The sequence below is a fragment of the Myotis brandtii genome, unplaced genomic scaffold, assembly GCF_000412655.1.
Source record: "Myotis brandtii unplaced genomic scaffold, ASM41265v1 scaffold37, whole genome shotgun sequence".
In the NCBI taxonomy this organism is placed as follows: domain Eukaryota; kingdom Metazoa; phylum Chordata; class Mammalia; order Chiroptera; family Vespertilionidae; genus Myotis; species Myotis brandtii.
Window position 1 is genome coordinate 3,568,720 of NW_005364225.1, and position 26,321 is coordinate 3,595,040.

Genomic DNA, 26,321 nt, shown 5'->3' on the forward strand with positions numbered 1-26,321 from the left:
CCCTGATTGGCCCTGCTCTGTGCGTGACAGGGGGCAGCGCCCCAACCCCCTGATCGACCCTGCTCTGTGCCTGACAGGGGGTGGCGCCGCAACCTCCCCATCAACCCTGCCTTGAGTGTGACAGGGGGCAGTGCCCCAACCGCCCAATCGGCCCTACCCTGAGCGTGACTAGGGGTGTCATTGCAACCTCCCGATCGGCCCTGCTCTGTGCATGACAGGAGGCAGCGCCCCAACTCCCCAATCAGCCCTGCTCTGAGCCCGACCAGGGGCTGCACCTAGGGATTGGGTCTGCCCTCTGCCACCCGGGAGCAGGCCTAAGCCAGCAGGTCATTATCTCCCGAGGGGTCCCAGACTGCGAGAGGGCACAGGCCAGGCTGAGGGTCCCCCTCCCCCCGAGTGCACAAATTTTTGTGCACCGGGCCTCTAGTCTATATTTATAAAAGCCTAAGTAACTTGCCAACTGGCAGTAGCTATGATGTGCACTGACCACCAGGGGGCAGACGCTCAACACAGGAGTTGCGGAGCTGCGGTCACTTGGCAGTGGGGGTTCTCAGGTGATGCACCCTGGAACCAGAGAGGAGGAAGTCTGATTCTGGGGTGCATCACCTGAGAACCACTCTCTTGCAACCCAGGACCCCTTGGGGGATGTTGGAGAGCCGGTTTCAGACTTATCCCTGCAGGCCAGGCCGAGGGAGCTCACTGGTGCACAAATTCATGCACCAGGCCTCTAGTCATTAATAATGAACTACAATGTTCACTAATGACTGACTATTATAACCATGTTGCATTCATTTCCCTTACACGCCTTACACGCAGGCGCACCATTTCTCTCCACTAATACTAGCAGCAAATATTTTAGCAGCTGATTGCCACGTCATTAGTCTTGGAGTGACTTATTTTGTGTGCACAACAGGAAATATTTTGCTTTTGTGCAGTTATTCAGTGTCTGGTAAGTTAATGTTCAAGAAAAAATATTAATTTTTATTAAAATGTTCTATGTTATGTTAACAATTATTCATTTATTTCAGCCCTTTGTATTCAGCATGTCTCTATCGAAATAAACCTACATTTTTATGAAAATTGAAGCTTTTATTTTTTTGCATCCCACAAACTTAAACCTTGTTTATTTGTCCCATGTTAGCCTTTGAGTTTGACATGCTTGCTCTAGAGCAGTGGTCCTCAACCTTCCTAATGCCGCGACCCTTTAATACAGTTCCTCATGTTGTGGTGACCCCCAATTTCATTGTTACAAATTGAACATAATTAAAGCATAGTGATTAATCACAAAAACAATATGTAATTTTATATGTGTTTTCCGATGGTCTTAGGCGACCCCTGTGAAAGGGTTGTTCGACCCCCAAAGGGGTAACAACCCACAGGTTGAGAACCGCTGCTCTAGAGAGAATAGTTTTTGGTGGGGAGCTAATTCCTGCAAATCTAATAGGAGCTTTTCAGTTTTGCGTTAGAATAAGAACTCAAATAGAACAAAATGATTAACCTTGGGTTAAGGTCGGTCTACCCCTGATTGGCTGCACAATGAGGAGCAGGTCTTGATCAGATGAGTAATTTAATTTCAGTTTCTCCATTTGTGAAGTGAAGAGTGTAGACTAGGTAATCTCTAAAGAGTCTCTGAACTCTTAAATGTTCAGGTTGTTATACTTGTCCTGGTGATGTAAGTTTTAATTATGTTGTACTCATCTCTTTCACAGCTCTTTCTAAATAATTTTTCAGTATCAAACAAATGTGGACAATAAGGGCATGTATGAATATGGCAAAGGGCCCAAGAACACATTAGAGAGAGTTGAAGGAACTGAGGTAGTTGAGCTTGGAAAAGAGGAATATCAGGGTGGGAGGGATATAAGATTTCTCTGAAAAATATGCGAAATCCATCATGTGACGAAGGCAGACATGTATCCCAAGATCAATGGGTGGAAATGACAGGGAGAGAAATTTCGGTTCAACTTCAGGAAAAACTTTTAGCTTTTAATTCAAACATTACCAAATATTTGTTGAGTACCTACTATGTGCCAGGCACTGATCTAGGTTCTGGGGGTTTGTTGGTGAACAAACACAAAAACTCTTGCTCCAATGGTGTATACATTCTACTAAGGTAGCTCTCCCTGATAACTGGAGAGAAGTGACAGTCACTTTGTTTTAGAAAGATCAGTCTGGCTTTGTGGAGAATATACTGCAATTGGACAAGCTAGGAGGAGTTGTAATAATCCAAGCAAGGGATGAATAAATCCTGAATGAAATCAGAAATAATGGGATTGGAGAGGGTGAAGAATTAAGAACATTTTAAAAGACTTGGTGACTTTGGGTTTCTGATTAAGGCAGCTGGGTGGTGGTGTAACCACTGAGATAGGGACTGAGTGGCAGGGTAAAGGGCAGGGGTGGCATGTACTAATGGGCTGGGCTCTATTTTTAGCATCTTTAACTTGAGTTCTATGTAGGGTACCCCAGGGCAGGTCCAGTGGTTGTCACACATACAAACTATTATTCTGTAGTGAGGACAAGGCTGGAGAGATTTGGGAGTCACCGCGGACAGAAGGCCAACTGAAGAAATTTGGAAAGTAAAATTGAAGAAGAGAAACTCCTTCCAGCCTACAAATGTCTTTTCCCTGAGATAAACCACGTCAAGATGAGGAGGAAGAGAAGATACTGAAGCCTCGCCCTGGACACCTGGCCCAGCTTCTGGGGCTGACCATAGATGGTGAGGCTGGTGAGCAGTGTGGGGTTAGAATGTGGCAAAAATGAGTCTGGAAGTCCCCAGATTACCCTCACTTTTTGTCAAACTGTGACCTCGGGATGGTCAACAGAGAGATCTTTCCTCCAGGGGATAGTCCTTCAGCTATTGGGTTTACGCCCCCCCCTCCCCCCCACCAAGTCGGGAATCTACTGCATCGTAACAGGTTTGAATTTAAGACCAGAAGCTCATGGATCCTTGTGATCCATGAATCAGCCTGATTTTGACTCCAGGCTGCTATTCCACTGGGCTGGTAGGAAGGTGACGGTGAATCATTCTAGCAGCCTGGTGTCCCCACCCAACCATGCTTCCTCACTGCGCCAGTTCCAGAGCCTTTCTGAGTCCTGAATCATCTCTCCACTCCAGTTACTGCTTATCTTCCCCTTGCCTGTGTCAGCACAATCCTGTCAGGTCTGGCCGCTTCTGGCAGTTTCCCTGACACATTGAAGACACTAGAATCTTCGACAAAGCTTTGAAACCCAGTGCCTAGGGCCCTGCTCCTCCAGATGAACCCGTATCTCCTGTCTGGAGTCTTGCTGCTTCTTAGGGTGCTGACTCGGAGCAAAGTCTGTTCCCCCCGGCTTCTAGACCTGCAGACCACCTCCAAGTCATCTCTGGTCTGGGTGGAAGTTCTTTCCTCTTGTCCTCTCACCATAGACTTATGTTTTTTAAATCCATCACCTGAAAAACATGTTTCTCTTTGCTTTGGGGAAGGGAGGGCTTACTTTGCCAAAGATGAGGAAAGATATTTGCATTTAACTTTCTAGTGTCTCAAAGGAAAGGAAGAAAAACAAAACCAGGTAAGACTATGCATTTAAATAGTGTGAACATTTACATCCTGCCACATGTTGGGGGAGAGAAGATTGGCAAGTTTGAGGAAGAATCCAGTCCTCTGAGTGACTGGATGAATGAGACAATTTGTGGGGCAGGTGATGCGGATGATGTCCAGAAAGGGTGACAGAGTAGGGGCGCTGGGCACTGGTGGTTGTGTAGGTAAAACACCTAATCTCCCTCCTGTGTTTCTGCTTTACTTTCACACTGACACCACACTCACAACACTTCTGGTGCCAGACGTGTGTGTGGGATTTTTCCACAACAAGCAAATCTCTGCAACACCTGCTGGGTATCCTACAATTTAACTCAATTATGACACTATCTACTTGGAAATAGTATCAGATCTCACATTAAGGGCTCAGTTCCAGGAGACTTTAGATGCCAATCACAAATAGGTTACCCACACTTTTTGTCAAACTTGACTACAAATCAGAAGTTCCCATGATCCTCCTCCTTGGATTAGGTCATTTGCTTGAGCAGCTCACAGAACTCAGGGAAACACATTCACCAGTTTATTAAAGGATATGATAAAGGATACAGATGAACAGCCAAATAAAGGGGTATGTAGGGTGAGGTCTGGGAGGATCTGAGTGCAGCAGCTTCTATCCCTGTGGAGTTGGGGTGCATTTCCACCTGCCACATAGATGCGTTCAATCTAGAACCTCTCCAAACCCTTACTTTAGGGATTTTTAGGGATGCTTTATCAAGTAGGCATGATTGACGGTTAACTTTATTTCTGGCCCCTCTCCCTTTTCTTTCTTTCTTTTTTTTCTTAAAGTATATTTTTATTGACTTTACAGAGAGGGAGAGGGATAGAGAGTTAGAAACATCTATGAGAGAGACATCGATCAGCTTCTTCCTGCACGCCCCCTACTGGGGATTGAGCCTGCAACCAAGGTACATGGCCTTGACGGGAATCGAACCTGGGACCCTCCAGTCTACAGGCTGACGCTCTATCCACTGAGCCAAACAGGCTAGGGCCCTTCTCCCGATCCCTGCAGGCCAGGCTGACATGCACCGGGCCTCTAGTATTCTACATAATATTGGAGATTCAGGCCAATGTAATAAGATAGGGAAGAACACTAAGAAATAGCAGAATTGGTTGTAAACAGATTACATTTTCATTTGTAAGTGTTATGACTTAAATAGATTAAAGAAAATCAACAGTCTTAGAATAAGAAAATTCAAGAGTTTGCTAATTATAAAATCAATATACAAATTCAAGAATTTGCTGATTATAAAATCAATATCCAAGAATTAGTAGCATTTCTCAATACCAGCAATAATAAAATCAAAAAGATAATAGGTAATAAGATACCTTCCAACAAAACCAACAAATCTATAGAATATCAAGGATTTAATAGGCAAAATTTCATAAGACCATTACAGAAGAACATTTTAAAACTGTGCCAAAAACAGAGAAAGCTGAATTAATAGTGAGATAAATCATCTTTGAACAAGAATGCAATATTTAAAGATAACAATTCCCCCTCAATTTAATGCAATTTTAAGCAAAGTCACAGCCACCTTTGGGGAAATCCTGCCTCCCTCATACTTTGTATGAACCCTCCATTGAGTGAGTCTTGGTAGAAGGCAGGGCCCTACCTCCATCTGTGGGAGTGGAAGAAGGGCCAGATGCTCCTTCTTGATCAAGTTAGCACATGAGTATATGATCTTAACTTGGACATAAAGTTCTCTTTCCCGTGACTCTGAATCTTGAATGAGTAGTCATACAGCGATGCCGGGAGAATTCAGAAGGCTTTTCACTGTGGCAGCATTCATGGTGGCATTCTACCAGGGGATACCTGCAATATAACCTTGCCTTTCATTCTGCTATTAGGACTTCCTTGGTTTTTGCCCATTTTTTGAGCCTGTTTCTTTAGGATCCTTCAAGAGAGCTCCTATGAGTGCTCTATCTTCTCCAATAAATTTACTTCTGCATTAAATTAGAAATAACTAGTTCCTGTTGCTTGCAATCCAGAACTTGGAATTGGGAACCTTGCCAAAATGATTCTCAAATTTATGTGGAAGAATACAAGTCTATGAGTAATAAAGACCAGGACTCAGCCAACTTTTTCTGTAAAAGGCCAGTTCCTAAGCATTTTAGGCTTTGGTGGCTGGCTACAACTACTCAACTCTGCTGTTATATTGCTCAAAAGCAGCCATAGATAGTATGTAAGCAAATGGGCATGGTTGTGTTCCAATAAAACTTTATTTACAAAAATAGTCAGAGGGCAGGGTTTGGCCTATGGGCTGTAGTTCCCTGGTCCCTGATTAAGACAATCATGAGTAAGAACATTAAAGAGGAGACAGACTTAATCTAGATATCCAGACATATCACTTAGGCATATTAGGTAAAACAATGTGGTACTGTTATAGGAATATACAATGGGCCATGGAACAGAATAGAACCCAGAAAGAGGCATATGAGCATTTGGGTTATTGAAACATTTTGTAGGAAAAATAGATTCATTACATGGAAAAAAATAAATTAGATTCCTACCTCAGGCAAAATTCAAAAACAAACCCCCAAATATAAAAATAAGTAAAGAGCTACTGGTAAATATTAAAGTTTAAATTTCTAGAAGAAAATATGGAATATCTGTAGGACTTTGGGGAGGGAAGAATTTTGGTTGTTAGGCTGATATTAAACTATTTTGCATTCTCAGAGGACACACCAGCAAAGTGATTGTGTTATAAAAAAAAAGCAAGTTAGCCTGGAGCTGAAATCTCTGTGCAGAGTATCATTCAAAGAACCAAGGACTGTCCATGTCCTGGTGGCTGAACAATTGTCAGGGCTGTGAAAAGAAAGGAAGGCCAAGCTGGGCAGGGAATGGGTGGTTTTTGTGTTGACAACAATGATGGGAACACTGAAGGGTCAGAATGTGGAGCCAAAAAGCAGTCTGAGGCTCTGCCTGGCGTTTCTGTAAACAATATCACTGTCAAGGACGAAACGAAGCAAGTGACCAAGTCTTGACACGGAGTTGTATATTCTGTGTTTTTATTTTGTAGATAACCTTGATGTTACCTTATTGTGGAGGCATTGTAAAAGACTGGAAACATGAGCATGACTTCAAATCCTACTGCCCTCACATACAAGCTGTGAGAATCTCCTCTTTAATGAAACAGACAAAATAATGCGCACGTTTCAGGACTGTGCTAATGATTAGAATGCAAGTATTTAGGGTGGGCTGACAATGGTTACTAATTTTTCTCATGTTATCCCATAAGACGAGGGGTTTATTTTCCTTCACTTTGAATCTGGCTGACTGGCACGGTGTCTACTTTAATCAACAGAGCTTGGAAGAAGTGATACTTCTGCTTCTTCCTTCTTGGAAACGGTAGGTCTGGGGATTCAGCCACAGTGTAAAGAAGAGAACATTTAAAGAGAGAGAGGGGGCGGGGGGGTCCCAGCTCTCCAGTCATCCACGCCAAGGCACCAGACATATGAGTCAAGTCAACCTGACATTCCAGCCCAGCCACCAGCTGACTGAAGGCTTATGAGAGACCCCAAACAAGACCAACAGAAGAAGAGGGACACATATGTAATACCCTTTGTAATACTTTAAGAATGAAAACAATAAAAAAAGGTATTACTTTAGCAGTTCAGTATTGACAAAATTCAATAACTTTTCTGTATTAATTGCCTCCATGTTTTCCCTTAAAAAAAGAAAACCTTTACTAAAGGCATGCATGACCACTCCAGGACCACCTGCTCTGTAAAGGCAGTCACTTAACTTTCATCTGTTCACCGCAATAATTCTCTGTAATGTGTTTTGTTCTTTTTATTATGTCTTTGCCAATTTTGACTTAGTACATTGGATTTTCTGTAGAGATGCTCATATCATTTATAAATAAAGACATTTTTTATTTGTAAAAAAAAAAAAAAAAAAAAAAGACCAACAGAAGAACCACCGAGCCAGCCCACAGAACTGAGTGATGAGAATGGTTGCAGTAGTTTTGTGTTTATTTGCTGTGTAGCCATAGGCAACCAAAGAGTGCATGAAGCAACCACCAGAGTGCTTGGAATATAGAGTATTCTAAGCAATTATTCCAAACATTTTATGTTAGCAATTATTATCCCAGTGAGCCCAGCATATGGAAAAATCACTCAGGAAAAAGTCAATCTCTAGTCAATGCTTTTCCAGGCTACTAATTTATACATCAGTTAGTTAATTCCTTTATTCTGCAAATATTAAATGGGTGCCTACTCTATGTTACATAATCTTCTAGGTACAAAACAGCTAAATGCCCTGTCTAGAAATAATTAAGATTATGCCTCCTAGTCTTTGTTATTGAGATAACCAGAATATTAGGGTTTAACTAAAAAGGCCTAATGGTTTGCTATGAACATAAAAGGAAATCTGTTCTAAGCAAGTTATAATTAACATCTTTCTAAGTATTAATCCTAAATAAGCTGAATAGAAACCACTTAGCTATTTGAAATTTAAATTAGCCTCTATCTTACCTATTATTCCTGATTTATACCATCATCTTCTAGAGTATATCTGAAACAAAAATTCTAATTGAGCAAGTGAACTCCAATATTTATTCATTCAATAATTCAACAAATGTTTATTAGGCATCTTTTATGTGCCAGTGACTGTGCTAATCATTGTGTCTAACTTTGAACAATTCAGACATAGACTTTGCATTTGCTGTTAAGAACTCTACTTTTTATAACAATATCACAGCAGAGGAGAAGCTTTTTTAAAAAAGTATTAGATCAATCATGTTTTCTATACCAGAATGATTCCTTCAATTAAGAGGTTGCAATCTACTTACTCTGAGGTAGATTCTTCCCTGAATATGATCTACTTATAGATGACTGAGAAAATATAATAGGTATTAAGTTTGAACAGAATTTCAATTCATTATTTAAGGTTCCCAAACTTTTCTAATATAGTTGTTTGTTTTTATTCAGGGCTAGGTGAATTTACTAATTTGAGAGGCAAGAAAAGAAGACTCTCAAATGCATTTGTATGATGTCAAGGTAGTTCACAAGTTTTCTTTTTAAGTAAATGTTTAGCCCATACATGCACACCCACAAGAACTTGACAATCACCAAGGAGATGAGTCCACCCTTACTTTGTAATCAAGGAGAATCACAGGTTCTTGGGCCTACAGTCTGTAACCCTAGGAAAATTCTCAGCAAAAGATAATAGATAAAAGAAAGTCTTGTTCCTTCAAGTTTAATGCACTACCCTTTGGTAATCATAAGGCTGAGTTTCTTCCTCACCAACGAAAGTTGCAACAGCCGATCACAGCTGTGCCTTAGCTGGAAGTCAGGCCAAAGTGCAATTTCCCATCCCCTTTATCCTCACTGGTAATCGAGTTACTCTTTCACACACTAGAATGATCAATGAATAAGATGGCAGGGCTCATGATGCATGACAGCTTTCTATTCTTGCAGAAATTATAAAATTTACTCCCAAAATAACAGCTGTGGTCACCAGGGTCACGGTCTGTAACTCCACCTGTCACCCGAACAGTAAAGCACTAACCCTGAATTCCCGTTTTGTTGGTTGGGGCGTTGACTTCTGGGCTTGTGATGGCAAAGAGGGTGCAAACTAGAACTTATTTTTGTTGAGCCAAACAACATTTTTATTATAGCGACTATATGTTCAGTTAGAATGAACGTATGTCCTCTAGTTTAAATGGAGATTCTTTTTTTAAGAGAAAGGGTGACCCCCCGTGGCAGTTTTAAAGCATGACTGGGAAATCTTGGGCACTTCTTGTATCCAGGTGATTGCATATCCCCTCATCTTTACTCTGGGTGGCTTGTGATTACTCTGACAGTAGGGTACAGCACAAGGGATGCTCTGTGACTTCTGAGGCCAGATGAAAAAGGCTATACTGCGTCTCCTTGCATGTGGTAACACTCGCTCTTGCAGCCCTGAGTCACCATGTGTGAAGTCTGATCACCGTAGTAAGATCTTCGTGCTGGAGGGGCCACATGCAGGCAGTACGGTTGACAGTTCCAGCTGAGCCTAGGTTGCCAGCCACCTACACCAGGTGGCAGACGGGAGTGAAGCCACCTTGGACCCTCCAAACCAGTTATCTGCCACATGAAACAAAAGCCTTGCCTGAATTCTGACCCACAAAATAATGATATTTAATAAAATGATGATTATTTTAAGCCACTATTTAGGGTAGTTTCTAATGCATTGATAGATAATTGGAACACACCTTGCATTAGCAGATGCCACGACGAGATTAGCCATAGGAGAAATTTAGTCCTAAGGACCCTTCACTATACCTAGAAGGCTATAGGGGAAGGAGTAGAGCAGGTGGGGAGAGCCTTGAGACCACGGTGCAGATCTGGAGACTGTGAAACCTTGGGATACATCACAGTTTTAAGAAAGTTTTGAACAGGCAGATAGGTGTCTCAAGCCTGTTAGAGAGTCCTTACTCCTCCAGAATACTTAACTATCAAACTGGAGTTTTGGACTCGTGTGTTATATGTGGTATTCTAGAATTTGTGGAATGTAGTCCAGAAACTCATGAAAATAACTTAGAATCCCAATATTAGAGCTTTCTCCCCCTCACATTGCATAATTTTTTATTATGGCAATTAAAATGTTGTATTATAATAATTTCTTGAGTATCTGCTTTATTTATCAGACTTTGAGGTTCTTGAAGGAGAATTCTATGTACTTTTCACCTTTGCATTCTTCACTCCCCAAGTTCCTGATTCAATGACTGTTTGTAGAATGGCTAACGGAGAAAAGTGGTTAGATTATGTTTTCTGTATAGTTCTCAGAATAAATTGTAATTATCTGATTTATTTACAAAGATTCATTGTTGATGACATATCTGAATGGTTATTAACTTTAAAAAATATGTTGCAAATCCACGTCTAGATAATCGTGGTAAAGAAAAACCCATGTAACCTCGGAATTTTTCTTTTTGTACTTTGCTATTCCTACCTTGTTAAGTTGGTCAATATTTTTTATAATCTTGTCAACTAGTACTGGCCTCCGGCCCTTTTCTGAAGGATTATGCATGGGAGAATTCATAAGACTGACATTTTAATTGACTTCCTAGAAAAAAAAAATCTCATCTTGAGTGTTCCTTACCCTTCCCCGTCTTTGTAGTCTATTGCAGTGGTTTCCAGACGTTGGGATTTCAGGGATTAGTGTCATCTACAACATTGGGGCACTGACATTTATCTGGCATATCTGAAGATGTCTCTGGTTGCCACAACTAAGGATGTTCTACTGGTATCTAGTGGGGAGATGCCAAGGATACTGCTTAGTACTCAAAGATGCACAGGACAGCCTCTAGTAAATAATTATCCAGTTGATCATGCCAACAGTGTTATGCAGAAGAACCTTTACTTATGCATAACAATGTGCACATACTTAACACTACTGTACTGTATGTTAAAATGGTTAAGATGGTAAATTTTATGATATGTGTATTTTAGCACATTTTTTAAAAAAAGAACATGGGTCATGATAGTCTAGGGAAAAGTTCTACTTACAAGTCAACTTTATACTATTTTGATATAAATAAAAATGTAACGTCTTTGCTTCAGTTAGAGCTCACCTTATTGTTAAGATTGGAGTTTGGGGTGAGATATATCACAGAGCTCATATCTCAGATACCATAGGAGAGCCAGTCCAGCTATTATGTTAGGGATTTGTGAACAATGGACATAAACGAATGCTGGCTAACTTAAAAAGAGAAAAAATGTATTAGAAGGTAATGCAGTCCATTGCAAAATCTGGAAGAGATACTTTATTGAAATAATTTAACCTCTCTTCAACTGTTTTGTCATCTATAAAATGAGGAACTTGAATTCAATAACTTTTAACTTCCTTTTCATTCTGCCGTTATAGACTTACTATCTTAGGTTGTCAAAGGGTCTTTGAATTCCTATTTATATATACTTTATATTTTGCCTAAATTATAGACTTGCCCTCTCATTGGATCTATCCCTAGAATAGTTTTCTAATGGCTTTGGTGGTAGTGTGTGTGTGTGTGTGTGTGTGTGTGTGTGTGTGTAATTTATATTAATAGAAAGTAAATTCCAATTCTTTATCCCTCTATTTATAGAGAAAACCATGCATGGATGTGGGGAATGTAGAAGAGGAAGAAAGGCTGAAATGGCAAAACCTTTGTCAGCTATGTGTCCTGCTAAAGAGTTTAGCCCTGCATAGAGAGAGATTCTTCCAGAGAAACACATTAGTGAGTCTCTGTGTATGGAAAAGGATGCTGGAGCTGAGTGGACCTTAGAAAAACGAGTTTGTGGAGGAAGTCAGAATGAATGGAGACTAGAGACTTGAGGACTGGGGAGAGATGTGGTAGGACTTTGGAGCCTGCAGAGGTAAGTGGCCAGTGAGAGATTTCCGATGCTGGGATAGAGAAGGGATTTGAAGGATGGGGATCATATCTGGTTTTATTTTCATTAAGTTAATTGTACTTGTGCAATATAAAGTATCACTGCTGATGCAAATCTTCAACAATGCCAGTAGTCTCACAAAGCCTGTGGGACTCATTTAGAGAAAGTTAAAGAGAAGAGGGTGAAACTGATATCTTGGTTGGTATGAGGCAGAGGAAAGGGAACACAGAGCAGCTGTGGCAGGAGAGAGGCCATGAAATCAGGAGGTCAGGGGTAGGAACATGGAGCCAGAAGTGACTGTGGGAATGTAAAACCTTGGAAATTCACATACATTTTGTGGGAAGAATTAGCTTTCCCAGAATACTCGGAGTGAGAGCTTGGGCCCAAGGATAAGGGGCTCTGTGTGTACCTTTGGGCTACACTAATGAACAATAAAGGGTTGGAGCTCTCTCCTTATCTACCTGGTGCAGCTGAAGGCCCAAAATAATGTGGTGGGATATTTTTTAAGTCTTATTCTTTGATTTCATTGCATAGCATGTCTTCTCTTGACATAAAAACAGTGCTCCCAAATATAAATCATTTTACTATGAAATGAAAATTGTATTTATTTGTTCCTTTAACATTCATTGACATCTTCTAAGTATAAGTTGCTTAGATAAGATACAATTGTGCTATAAAAGAGCTTATCTCCAGAGGGAGAGAGACATGCAAAAGTCAACCACAATACAAGGAAAGATGAAATAAGTGCTAAATGGAGTGCAGGAACAGTGGTCCTTGATTCTAGTGAAGGAACAATGATATAGAATCCAATGAATGAATGTGTGTTCTCCCTGAAGTTTCTAATTCTTTCTTCAGTCACTTCTCTGTCCTGTTAAGAGAGAAAATAAAAATATTTTTGACATGGTATAAAATACATAAAACCATCCTAAGACCATAAAAACTCAAGAAATGTCATAATTGTGTATAATTTATCATTCACCCAACCCAGTTTTCTGTGCCTGGGACAAAGGTTTTGAAGAACAACCCCCCAAGGCTAAAAAGGCAATTTTGTATAGGATATAGGCCTGAGGGTCAGGTATCTCTGCCATTTTGCCAGTTGTATAATTTTGGACAAATCACTATTTAGCCTCCTTTAATGCTAGATTACCAATCTGTAAAATGAGGATTATAACAACTCATTGAATTGTTGGATTAAATGAGTTCATGCACATGAGTGCTTGGTACACTGTAAATACTCAGTGCATTTTAGCTATTATTTTCACTATTCTCAGGAAAGCATTGGATAATTTCACATTTATGAGTTTAATCACATTCTTTTGAATTTATATTTTCTGTTTGTATCACTTTTTGGATTAATGAATTCCCCAAATTTAAAACCTATATAATTAAATATTACTTTCATTTGTCCAGAAGTTACATCTTTTCTTTTTTAAAATTTATCTTTATTATTGAAAGTATTACAGATGTCCCCCTTTTCCCCCATTGACCCCCTCTACCCTGCATCTGTCTCCCGCCAAGTTACCTCTTCTCGACTTTGCCTAGGGGCAGGCACCTCATTGTCTCTAATACTTAAGGATTTAATGCACTAGTCTGTTTTCTTCTAATTAGTCTGTCTCAGAATATTTTTTAAGTCCCTTTCTAATTTTCTTTGGGTTCTAAAACAGTTATACATGCCATAGAGTATTCCATGAGTTCCACAGTTTTATGTAAGGGGAGGTACTTTATTCTGTTTTGTTGACGATAACCTTACCAACAACTGTCAGTGTTTTGTGAACTTTTTAGAGAGCGGCAGCTCTTTGAGTCACAACGTTAAGGTACAGTTACATGGTATTTTTCAAAATATGTTCTCTGAAATGCTATTCTGTGAGAGCACAATGGGTATTCCATAAAAGAAGATTATAATTTAGGAAACATTGAATTAAGCAAGAGTTTGTTAGGTACTCTTTTAATATCCTATGCACCTTAAATACAGTAGGTAGTGTTTTTAAATTTGTTTCTCCATAGCATTTTTTTAAAAAAAATTGTCTTGTAGACTAGCATTCTAGGAAAAAAAAATTGGGAAATGCTGATTGGTAGTAAGTTCTAGTTTCAACGGACAGCTTACTCCATTATCTTATTGGAATAATTTTCCCCTAAGGACATTCCTATGTGGAAGCACATTCATGGCTCTTCTGATCATTCAGAGATACTTAGGTGAACTCTTTGCACTGTATTCTTATCATCTTGATATTTTTCTGGGAAGGTTTGATTATATCTGTGGACTTAAAAATAAAAATATCATTCTGTATTCTTTCCAAATTGCTTTTGGAAACATACTAAGTAGCTCTGGCCAGGTAAATCATTTGGTTGCTGGTTTCATCCCTGGTCAGGGCACATACAAGAAACCACCAATGAATGAATGCATAAATAAGTGGAAGAATAAATTGTTGTTTCTCTCTCTCAAAACAATATTACTGAAAACTTAAAAATCAATATCCTCAGAGTATAAATTAGCCTGGTTAAATTTTGAATATCTAAGGTCTCAAATTTCTTTCCTCAATGGGCTTTTAGTGTAAGTTCCAGTGTGTTTTACCAAGTAAATACCCATTTCCCAGTCTTTCTCACTCAAGCCTACTCTAAGGAGACAATGTGAAATCCTCCTTTTTGAAATCATAGATATTACCATATAATTTCTGAATTCCTTCGATATCATCCTGTGAAAGTTTGAAATCCTTGGCATCTCTAGCTTCATAGGTTGGATACATCACGGCGTCAGGATCAGACGAATGACCCAGGCCCAAAGAATGGCCAAGTTCATGAGTGACAGCAAACAGGAAGTTAATTCCTACAACCAAAGAGCAATAAACAGTAATTATGAAAATAACTAGGTATATAATGTAATATGTAATAATAAATAAGGCAGTTATAAAAATACCTACCTCCATAGTTTACTTATTTGTTTCAAGGCTTTCATAAGGAGGGGGAGGGTTTAGAAGGAGAATAGAGCAGTAGTGTTTTAATCTCATCGCTACTTCTGTTTTTTTTTTTTAGTAATGTTTTTCTGTCTATTTGCTTCTTATATCATTACTCAAATAGCAGTATTCTATAGAGCAGTGGTTCTCAACCTTCCTAATGCTGCGACCCTTTAATACAGTTCCTCATGTTGTGGTGACCCCCAACCATAAAATTATTTTCGTTGCTACTTCATAACTGTAATGTTGCTACTGTTATGAATCGTAATGTAAATATCTGATATGCAGGATGGTCTTAGGCGACCCCTGTGAAAGGGTCGTTCGACCTCCAAAGGGGTCGCGACCCACAGGTTGAGAACCGTTGCTATAGAGGAAAGCAAGGGCTTTAGAAGCATTAAGATTTGGATTTGAAATCCAGCTCTGCTACTTATTAGCAGGATGACCCTGGACACATTAATTGATATTACCGAATCTCACTTCCTCATTTTTTGACCAGAGATAATAATTCCTGCCTTGTAGATTTATCAAAATAATTAGAGTTTCCCAGTATCTAATAGCAGGAGAAAGAAAGTTGGCTTTGCAAAAGCGAGACTGGAAGTCAGGATCTCTAGGAAATGCTGGGTTTTGCTTTTTATTTATTAAATTGTGTTATAAATAGGCTTTTCTCTCTCTCAGACTCATAGAAAGGCTTTTCAAATAAGGGGGAGTGTATGAGCCTGAGAGTTTGAGTGGCCAGAGTTCCACCTGTGGTGCATTAGATTGAAGAAAGCTGCCTTTAGCTTACCTTGAGTGGAAAGAAAGGAGAATGAAAAAGATATGCAAGATGTGAGGTGAAGACAGTCATAATTTTACATAGGTTAGATTTTCACAGCAAAGCATCAGTGAAGTGGTGAATTCCCCCTGCCAAACACAAGTAGTGATTTCCCTTTCAGAGCCATTAGTAGCCTTTTTAAAAAATTGTTTCCAGTTAGAATTGTTTATGCCAGAGCTGCTCTCCATTAGTTTTCTGATATGTCTATGATGGCCTATTTTGTAAGATGATGAATATGATAGGCTGGGTTATGGTGTGGGTTCTCTAAACAATAGCAAATACTCAGAATTGTATATAATTCTTAAATATCATAGTCACTGCTCCTCTTTTTCCTTCAATTAAAAAACTTAAATTTGGAGGGAACATAAAGAAAGAGCTATAATTTATTGAATTGTTAACATTACCCAAGCACTGTATAAGCATGATCTCATTTAATTCAAATAACAATTCTGTGAGATGGGAATTATTTATTCTCATTTCATAGATGAGGACACAGGCTCAGAGAATGAATAACTTACCAAAAGACACGAGAGAGTCATTGGTAGAGGTACAGCCAAATGAACTCAATGTTGCTTGACTCATAGCCTGAGCTTCTATCTTCAGTATATGTAACATTAATAAAATGTAACGGGCTCAATAAATAAAATTACACATTTAAATCACATAGTACAGTGGCTGGCATTTATCAAGGGCTCAAGAATTATTACTAATCAAAGCAAATATTAAATTAAAGTTAGTATAAGATGTTCTGGATTTTAAAAAGGATGTAGTAGAAGAGAGATGAAATGCTGTACCTATACTGGTACCATCAGTCCAGCGTTCATCCTCATCAAAGTGGGCATCTCCTCCTAGGCCTGGTCCAGGTGCGAAGGCATGAGCCAGTGTGTTTCCTGGTCCATCAAATGGGAAGGAGTCCCCGTGAGCTGAAAGAAAATAGAGTGATTGCCCTTAGTGACTGAATATATCTCCACTCATTTTATTTATTTATTTATAATCCTCACCCAAGGATATTTTCCCACCGATTTTTTAGAGAGAGTGGAAGGGAGGGAGGAAAGAGGGAGGTAGAAGAGAGAGAGAGAGAGAGAGAGAGAGAAACATCAATGTGAGAGAAACACATTGGGTTGTTCCCTTCTCCCCAAAATATTTCTCTTTTCATTCTGTTCTAATATTGAAATGCCTGGCTTCTGTAAATTTAGCTGAAATTGAACATCAAACACAATATTGATAACACTGAAGAGAATGTGCAGAAAGCACTGATCATGGCATTCCATGTTTTTTAAGAATAGATAAACTGGATATTGCCTGATACCAATTTGAAAATAAATACATCTGCATCACATTCAAATCCAGTTAAGACACCTTGAGCATGGTTCTCCAGGAAATGGTCTACACAAAGATTAAGCTGGGTTTTAAAGAAAAGTTACACTAAAAGGTACACAAGTTGCTTGTTGAATATAGTTCTCACACTCATTTGTCATCCTGCTACTATCTGGCCAAACAAAGTGAAAAAACTTAGAAGCAACCATAAATTAGATGTGAATGTATTTAAATGCCCATTTCCAGTAAGCTTTCAATATGTTTTAAACTGTTCCATAAATGTGTGTGTGTGTGTGTGTGTGTGTGTGTGTGTGTGTGTGTGTGATGAATAATGCTACAAAATTGGGTTGGTAAACTTGTTCTGTGATGGTTAGACAATCAGTAATTTAGGATTTGTTGGATTGATGGTCTCTGTCACAATTACTAAACTTTGCCATGATAGCCCCAAAGCAGTCATAGACAATAGGTAAACGAAGGATTATGGCTGAGTTGTAATAAAAATTTATTTACAAAAATAGGTTGTGGGCTGGATTTGGCTCATGGCCCAGAATTTACCATCCTCTGCCATAACAAGTGGCTCTAAATGTACTAAAGAGCTGTACTAGCATCTCTCTCTCTCTCTCTCTCTCTCTCTCTCTCTCTCTCTTTATATATATATGTATATATATTCTTATTTATTTAAAGATTTTAAATTCTGAACAGAGGAGGGCACTGGTATAAGTAATAGATTTGCTACAGGAATCTTTCTTACCTCCTCTTGCAAAGCCAATCATGATATCAGCAATTCCCACTCTAATTCTCTTAAATTGCAGAGGGATCTCTTTGCTCCACATTGCAAAGGCCTTGTCCACTAACTGATTCACTTTGAAATGGGATAAGTCTCGAGTATATGATATGACCCTGGTAGCAAACAAGAAAACAATGTTTGACTTCTTAGGAAGGGCTTTACTGTTTTCATTTAAACGACCAAAGCAATACTAACTTGTAGGTGACTACTTTGGAAGTCCATTTTGGCCTATCTGGGAACAGTGAGTATTCTGCAACATCTGGCACTCCACATCTGGGCTTCTGAATGATTTTTATGATGTCAGAGCTTAACATTCCAGTTATAGGCAGGCGAAAGAATTGCTGCATCTCCTTGAGTTTGGCTCGTAAACTGTTGACATCCCTCGATTTTGAGTCGTATGGATAAAATTTCTTGAGATAGCGCTGTTGGAAAGAGAGTAATTGATTTGTAATTCTTGTTTATTGTCTTTTATCTTAGAAGTCTGCATGTCTTTGCCTTGATACCTATGGACTCAAACAGTGGTTTGAAAACACAATAGCTACAGAGTCACCAAGGAAAATAACTGCGCATTAATGAAAAGAAAAATTAATATCAATAACGAAGCATTGTCATTCTATTTCATGAGCAAAAGGAAAAAGTACCTCCATTTTTCTTTCATCCCATAAACTGCTCTGAAGGGAAGCCCTCTGTACACTTTATAGAACAGAGATTCATCTGTAATAGCCAATCAGGGAGAGTGACTATGTCCTCAAGGGGCACAACTGAGACCTTCCCTGGCATCAGAGACCAAGCCAACCACCCCCCTTCTAAGATTCTCTGGAGATCTGGTCCCAACTATGTTAAAGGGTGTTAAAGTTTTAGTCCTGGGAAAGGACATTGTAAAATATTTAGTTTAATGTACATATTCTCCAGGTGAAGAAAGCAAAGCTCATAGCAACTAAATGACTTGCTCAGGGTCACATATTGAATTAGTAGCAGAATAAAAACAACAACCACTAGTAGCAGAACTGGCACTGAGTTTCCTGACTGCTAGTCCTGTGTTCTTTCCACTGTTAAAACTCTGGTAAGACCCACGGTGAGGCTGCAGGATAGAGCAGGTCTCCCGGTGTATTCCACACACAGTTGGTCTCTGGGCTTTCTTAAGGAACCTTAGTGTCTGGATATGAGGACAGCTGCTGGACTAAATAGGAAGAAATAAAAAAGTGAATGAAATAACAGCAGCGGCAGCTGTGGCCTCACAAGAACGTCTATTAAGCACTTGCCGGTTGCAGGACTACCCTAGGAGCTTTACATACTTATCTCATTTAAGACCCTAGTGTCTGGATATGAGGACAGCTGCTGGACTAAGTAGGAAGAAATAAAAAAGTGAATGAAATAACAACAGCGGTAGCTGTGGCCTCACAAGAACATCTATTAAGCACTTGCCGGTTGCAGGGACTACCCTAGGAGCTTTACATACTTATCTCATTTAAACCTCATCACCACCCTGTGAAGTAGGCACCACATTGTTATTCCTAATTTACGTGAAGAATCATGGCTCAGAGAAGCAAGTTCACCCCTTGTGTAACTGAAGGAGCCAGTATTTGAACTTGTGTTCTGATACGAAGCCCACTTCCTTAGAAAAATGCATTGGGCTTTCTAATGCATCAACGTAACTGAAGGAGCCAGTATTTGAACTTGTGTTCCTTAGAAAAATGCATTGGGCTTTCTAATGCATCAAAGTATTGTTGAAACGATTTAAACATTGGCTCACTCATTGACAGTCTAATTTGGAGTAGGTGAAATGGTTACTTGTCTCAGAACCTCTCAGGAGTATCCACTTTATGTGAGTAACCTTAGTAATATTGTGTGCACTCTTTCTGTTACCCATGATTGCATTTCACTCAATATTGTATTCTCTCTTCCTGTTCCCAATGATTGCATTTCATTCAATATTGTGCTCTCTCTTCCTGTTACCAATGATTGCATGTTCACCCATGACAGTTAGGATTTAATCTCATTTAAAAACAAACAACTTATTTTATCCATTCCAGAACTACAGGCTTTGCCAAGACACCCTCTGAAGGAAATTTCTCTGCATCCTTGACGTGAATTTTTCTGCCTCCTGTTAAAGCTAGCCAACCCCACTCTGGTTTATTGGTAACCTACACACTAAATAAAGCCTAGGGATTCAATACACTTGCAAGTGTACACCTTCTGAATAGTCCACTGGGTGAAATCATATGAAATGGCTCTTTTGGAAGTAAAAAAACACAATAAAATATCAGTAATTTCTTATGGTTCAATCTACCATATTAGAGGGACTTCTAAAAGTCAAAGTTAATGTGAAATAAAACCTAACTTTTCTTATGCTTAAGGCTTAAATTTGTAAATAGTACTTAAGAGTAAACATCCCATTATTTTACCAAATAATAATTATTTACACTTATGAGGCTGCTTATGAAGTAGTAGTATATTGGAGAGAACATGATTTTGAACCAGAAAAACTTGTTCTTGACTCCTATCAAAACTAATCTTTGATTCTCCACCAGTATTCACCAAGTATGTGAATCAACTTAATGTTGGCTCCTTACTTTTCCCAGGATTGAGCTAAGGATTAAATGACATAACATATATGAAGTACTTTGTAATTGTTACATGATAGTTGGTACCGTTATTACTTCATTTATTCATTATAATAATCCTGTGAGCTGTAAAGCACATAGTATGATTATTCATAGTACGATTACTTCTATTAGACACATGAGAAAACAAAGTCAAAAGTTCATATCTTGCCCATCATCATGCTTGAATGTGTGAGGGCTCTCATTTCTACCCATGTTTTCTGATTTCAAGTCTTTCCATTACAAGTAGTCCTCATTGTAAGAGGCAGGTCTCTGGTCTTTATGAAAAGAATTTCAAGTTACAATAAAGAATTACTTCAATTTCTTGACTAGGGACTGTGCTAAGTGTGTCACGAAACCCCCATTTGGTTGATAGCACTATTAACATCCGATTAGTAAACTGAAGCTCAGAGGAATTTAATAACATTCCTATGCTAATAATATTCCTCTACAATGTACAGCGGCTCTCAACCTGTGGGTCGAGACCCCTTTGGGGGTCGAACGACCCTTTCACAGGGGTCGCCTAAATACATCCTGCATATCAGATATTTACATTACGATTCATAACAGTAGCAAAATTACAGTTATGAAGTAGCAACGAAAATAATTTTATGGTTGGGGGTCACCACAACATGAGGAACTGTATTAAAGGGCCGCGGCATTAGGAATGTTGAGAACCACTGTCTAACAGGCTCTCCAGGTGTTTCTGATGCGGCCAGAGTTTGAGAACAACAGCTTCGTGCCAGCAGTTCTCAGACGCTGGGCTCAGAGCCCCTACCTGGGCTCCAAAGAGCGTTTCTGTAAGTGGGTAATACTTACCTGTATTTACCGCATTGAAAGTTAAAACTAAGAGATTTAAAAAACATTTTATCAGTTTATTTAAAATAACAGTAATGAGTCCATAATTTTATGAAAAACAACTAGATTTTCAAAATTAGGGGAAAAAATAGTAAGTTATGAAGTAGCAACAAAAATAACTTTATGGTTGGGGGTCACCACAACATGAGGAACTGTATTAAAGGGTCGCGGCATTAGGAAGGTTGAGAACCACTGCTCTACATAGTGAGTGAAGGTGGAACTTGAACCCAGCTTGGGGAGGCACTAAAGCCTGCTCATATAGCTACTTGATTAAAACATATATTGCCTTTACAATAGAATCATTACTCAGATTGAAAAGCAAGACCGTGGAGCCCCAGGTGAGTGGCCAGTGACATACCTGCGCCTGTTCCCACTGTGGCTCGCTCATGCCTCCTGCCTCGGGGGGAAGCGGCAGAGCCAGGCCGCCGGGCAGCAGACACACAGCGCACAGCACGGCCAGCTGCATAGCTGGGTCCAGGGATAGTTTTCAGGCCTATGCTTGGTTTGGTGTTTTCTTTCAAAGGCTGGAGAGATTTATATAGCTTCTCAGCCCTGAATGTGAAAATAGGTGACTCATTTGAGTGTTTTTTTTTCTTTTTGGTGACTACAGAACTTTGAAGTGTGTGCTATTTTTCATTAATGACAACGAGGAAGTATTATATTTTTATTGGCAGGAAGCACACAATGGATTTGCCCTTGGATCCCCCCCCCCTTTCTGCTGTATAAATTTAATCCATGAGAAAACACATTTTATTTGCCAGAATCAATTGTGACTCAGGCATACCTTCTTTTTTTTTTCTTTATCCTCACTTGAGGATTTATTTATTTATTTATTCTTTATTGATTAAGGCAGTGATTCTCAACCTTCTGGCCCTTTAAAACAGTTCCTCATGTTGTTACCCCCAACCATAAAATTATTTTCGTTGCTACTTCATAACTGTAATTTTGCTACTGTTATGAATTGTAATGTAAATATCTGATATGCAGGATGGTCTTAGGCGACCCCTGTGAAAGGGTCGTTCGACCGCCAAAGGGGTTGCGACCCACAGGTTGAGAACTGCTGGATTAAGGTATTACACGGCATATCTTCTTAATTTAAAAATTTGGGGAATATCCTTCAGGATATTACCACATATCTTAAAAGAATTAAAAACATTGAAATGCACAGAACAGAATGTAAAACATGCAAATAATCAAGTAATTATTAAGTGAACATTCTGTAACAGTCACCGAAGTCAAGAAATATAACACACCCCAGGCCTTCATGGGGTGGGGAGCGGGGGGTGGGCTGGAGGAGGCCAATGGGGGAGAAAAGGGACATATATAATACTTGCAACAATAAAGATTAAAAAAATTATAAAAAAGGGAAAAGAATAAAAGAAAGAAATAGAATCCTGTGGTTCTGTACACAAGGAGCGGTGGCAGGCATGGCGGATGGAGATGTGTGCATGACTGGGCCAGTGGCCACCATGGAACCCGTGCTCCATTCCTGCACCTTCCAGGGACCCCAGTGAAGCACTGAGAATTCCCTTCTTTAAGTTTCCTTTTAATCATATTATTTCTTTTCTTAGTGCTCAACATTACCCAGAATTTCTCTTCAATTACATGAAAAAATATCAAATAAACAAATCTTTATTCAAGGGCTTGACTGTTTATATACTACTAGAGGCCCAGTGCACGAATTCATGCACAGGTGGGGTCCAGCCGGCCCCGCCCCTGACTGGGGTGGGGGTGGGGGGGCTTATTTGGGATGGGGCAGGCCAGGGGGAGGGGCCACAGGAAGTGGGCCGGCAGGCCTCGTTCCCTGGTAGAACTCCCAGTTGAACTCCCGGTGGAACTCCCGGTTGAGGGGACAATTTGCATATTAGCCTTTTATTATATAGGATACTTATTATGCTTTACATTCTATAGAAGCAAGTTTATCCTAAGCTAAACCTTCAACCTGGAAATCACTTTATACACTTTCTCTTCCAATCACCCTGACTCTAGCTCCTAACCAGCCACTGGGAGGGCTGGTTTGGTCTTTGATACATATAATGGCTATTAAGCAATTAAGGATCCATGACCTGGAGATTCTAGTCCAACTACTTCATTTTTTCCATAGATAAAATTGAAGCTAAGATGACAGATTAATTGATTCCCCCAAGGTCACACAGCTAGTTAATATTGGTCCTGACTCCCATCCAGTGCTTTTTCTATCGTATCACACTGCCTGTTCATTTTGTCATTATATTATACATTTTTGGGGTAAGAGCACCATGGCTCGTGGCTATAACGCATCATGGAAAACACAACCTATATGCTGGAGCTGCAAAACTTAATTACTCAGACATCTTTGAAACCATCTGGTGATGGGTGCTGTGTGTTAGCAAAGGTACATTTTCTAGATCAATTAATTAAATTTGCTTTCTTTACGTAGTTGCTTTAATTCTGCCTAGTCACAGTTCAACTATACTTGAAGACTTGTTACCTGTAGTCAGTGTCTGGTATGTAACAGATGCACAGTAAGTGTTTACAGAATAAATGAATATTTATGAACTTAGATCAGTTAATTTGGAAGTTATATGAGGTTTTCCATGATCTTTGCATTGAGTTAAAGTTAGAAGGAATTCTCAGATTTTATATTTTTTGTTTATTTTTAGTAGTTCAAAGAGCATTCAGCATTACAAATATTTTGAATACTTTTTTTTGTTAATCCTCACCTGAAGATATTCTTTCTTTTTCTTTTTAAAAATTCTTTATTGTTGAAAGTGAAGATATTTTTTCCATTGATTTTTTAGAAAAAGTAAAAGGGAGGGAGAGAGGTAGGGAGGGATGGAAGGAAGAAAAGAGAGAGAGAGAAAGAGAGGAGAGAGAGAGAGACCTCAATGTGAGAGAGGTGCATTAATTGGTTGCCTCTGGCACTGGCATCAAACCTGTAATCCAGGTATATGTCCTTGATTGGGAATTGAACCTGAGACCCTTCAGTGCATGGGCCGACACTCTAACCATTGACCTACACCTGCCAGAGCTTAAATAAATTAGTAACTCTCTTGAAGTTGTCTCTTGTTGATCTAAATTATAATAAGTCAAAAAAACAACAACAACCAATAAACAAACAAAGAAACAAACCCACAAAAACAAACCAGAGGGAGCAAGCCTCAGTCTCTGCCTTTAGAAATGGATGCTCTGGGGTGGGCATATAGGGACGTAAATGCTCTTAAAACAATGTGGCAAATGCTTATAATATGCAATGCTACCAAGCAGAAGGGAACAGCTAATCCTTCCAATGGGAACTGAGGAATGATGTATATAGGAGGTGGCATTTTAGCTGGATTTTGGAGGGTAACTAGGAATTCCCTTGGGATAAGCAATTATAGCAAGAGTGCATGGGAAGATAGGAGCATGGGTAGGGAAGAGTGAGCAGTCATTGTTGCTGCGGGTATGTGTGAATGTCTGGAAAAGCAGGTATGGTCAAGTTGTGAAAAGTCAGCTTTGTTTGTTAGGGAGTTTGGACTTTATCCTAAAGAGTTATCAAGGAGCCCTAACCGGTTTGGCTCAGCGGATAGAGCGTCGGCCTGGGGACTGGGGGGTCCCAGGCTTGATTCCGGTCAAGGGCATGTACCCGGGTTGCGGGCACATCCCCAGTGGGGGGCATGAAGGAGGCAGCTGAATCGATGTTTCTAACTCTCTATCTCTCTCCCTCTCCCTTCCTCTCTGTAAAAAATCAATAAAATATATTTTTTTAAAAAAGAGTTATCAAGGAATGTGTTAAAGGAAGACATAGCTTTATCAGATTTGAAATATTATAAGGACATTTTGGTGGCTATTTCAGAGATGGATTGTGGAAGTAGAGATGACTCTCTGTAGAGGGACATTAGAGAGGCAGCAGATCAAGAAAAAGTTATTACTATAACCCAGCTAAGGCTGACTGGAGGGATAGAAAAGAGGAAGGAAACTCAAGATCTATGTAGAAGTTACGATTGATAAAAACAAAACAAAAACTTAAGAGCTGATTGGTTGCAGGAGTGAGGAAGAGAGAATTAAAGAAGATCTAAATGTAATGGACTTAGTGCAGTTATTACAGAGACAAGGCTTATAGAAGAAGGAACAAGAAGTAAAATTTTGAGGGAAACAGGGACTTGGTTTTGGTTAAGCAATAACATCAATTTTGAATATTGCATTTGTACATTTTCAGCTGGAAAATCAGAGCTGGAGCTCAAAAGAGTGATTTGATTTGTAGATATAGGTTGTGAGGAACTTATTTCTAAAGAAGAAAAAACCATGCTTTTTTATTGTGGTAAAATATGTATAATATAAAACTCCCCATTTTAATCATTTTAAGTGTACAATTCAGTTGCATTAAGTACATTCACAATGTTGTGCAATCATCACTAATACCTATTTTCAGAACTATTTCATCATCCCAAACAGAAACTCTGTACTCATCTATTTATATAAAAGCCTAAGCGACCCTTACGACCAAATGACCAGAACGACCAGAACGACAGGAATGAGAGGTTCACCAGTCGCTATAACGTGCACTGACCACCAAGGGGCAGATGCTCAATGCAGGAGCTGCCCCCTGGTGGTCAGTGCGCTCCCACAGCCAACCTCCCTCGGCCCCTCTCCCCAGTCGGCTGGTCCCCAAGAGGGGCCTCAATCACCGAGCAGGCCGAGGGACCCCACCTGTGTACAAATTTGTGCACTGGGCCTCTAGTTAAAAAATAACTCTTTCCTTCCTCTCTCCTCTAACCCAGTGGTTCTCAACCTTCCTAATGCTGCGACCCTTTAATACAGTTCCTCATGTTGTGGTGACCCCCAACCATAAAATTATTTTCGTTGCTACTTCATAACTGTCATTTTGCTACCGTTATGAATCATAATGTAAAGATCTGATATGTAGGATGTATTTTCATTGTTACAAATTGAACATAATTAAAGCATAGTGATTAATCACAAAAACAATATGTAATTATATATGCAATATGTGTTTTCTGATGGTCTTAGGCAACCCCTGTGAAGGGGTCGTTCGACCCCCCCCCAAAGGGGTCGCGACCCACAGGTTGAGAACCACTGCTCTAACCC

At 39.6% G+C, this 26,321-nt stretch overlaps 1 protein-coding gene across 1 annotated transcript; it reads right to left on the minus strand.

Annotated features, from left to right (window-relative positions):
- Positions 1-12,501: 12,501 nt before the first annotated feature.
- Positions 12,502-21,782, minus strand: MMP7 (matrix metallopeptidase 7). Its single transcript, XM_005872215.2, has 6 exons — positions 21,613-21,782; positions 17,989-18,215; positions 17,758-17,906; positions 16,484-16,612; positions 14,590-14,751; positions 12,502-12,795 (listed from the first exon to the last, which is right to left on the minus strand). Exons 1-6 carry the CDS (start codon positions 21,718-21,720, stop codon positions 12,779-12,781), a joined length of 792 nt encoding a protein of 263 aa, XP_005872277.1. The 5' UTR covers positions 21,721-21,782; the 3' UTR covers positions 12,502-12,778.
- Between the last annotated feature and the right edge of the window lie 4,539 nt (positions 21,783-26,321).

What these genes read in the sequence shown, in the direction of transcription:
- MMP7 (XM_005872215.2), bottom strand. Translation starts at nt 21,720, where the DNA reads ATGCAGCTGGCCGTGCTGTGCGCTGTGTGTCTGCTGCCCGGCGGCCTG. An exon ending in TCCAAAGTAGTCACCTACAA is followed by an intron (nt 17,907 to 17,988) that starts GTTAGTATTGCT and finishes GTTTGCTACCAG; the next exon opens with GGTCATATCATATACTCGAG. An exon ending in GATTGGCTTTGCAAGAGGAG is followed by an intron (nt 16,613 to 17,757) that starts GTAAGAAAGATT and finishes ATTTTCTTTCAG; the next exon opens with CTCACGGGGACTCCTTCCCA.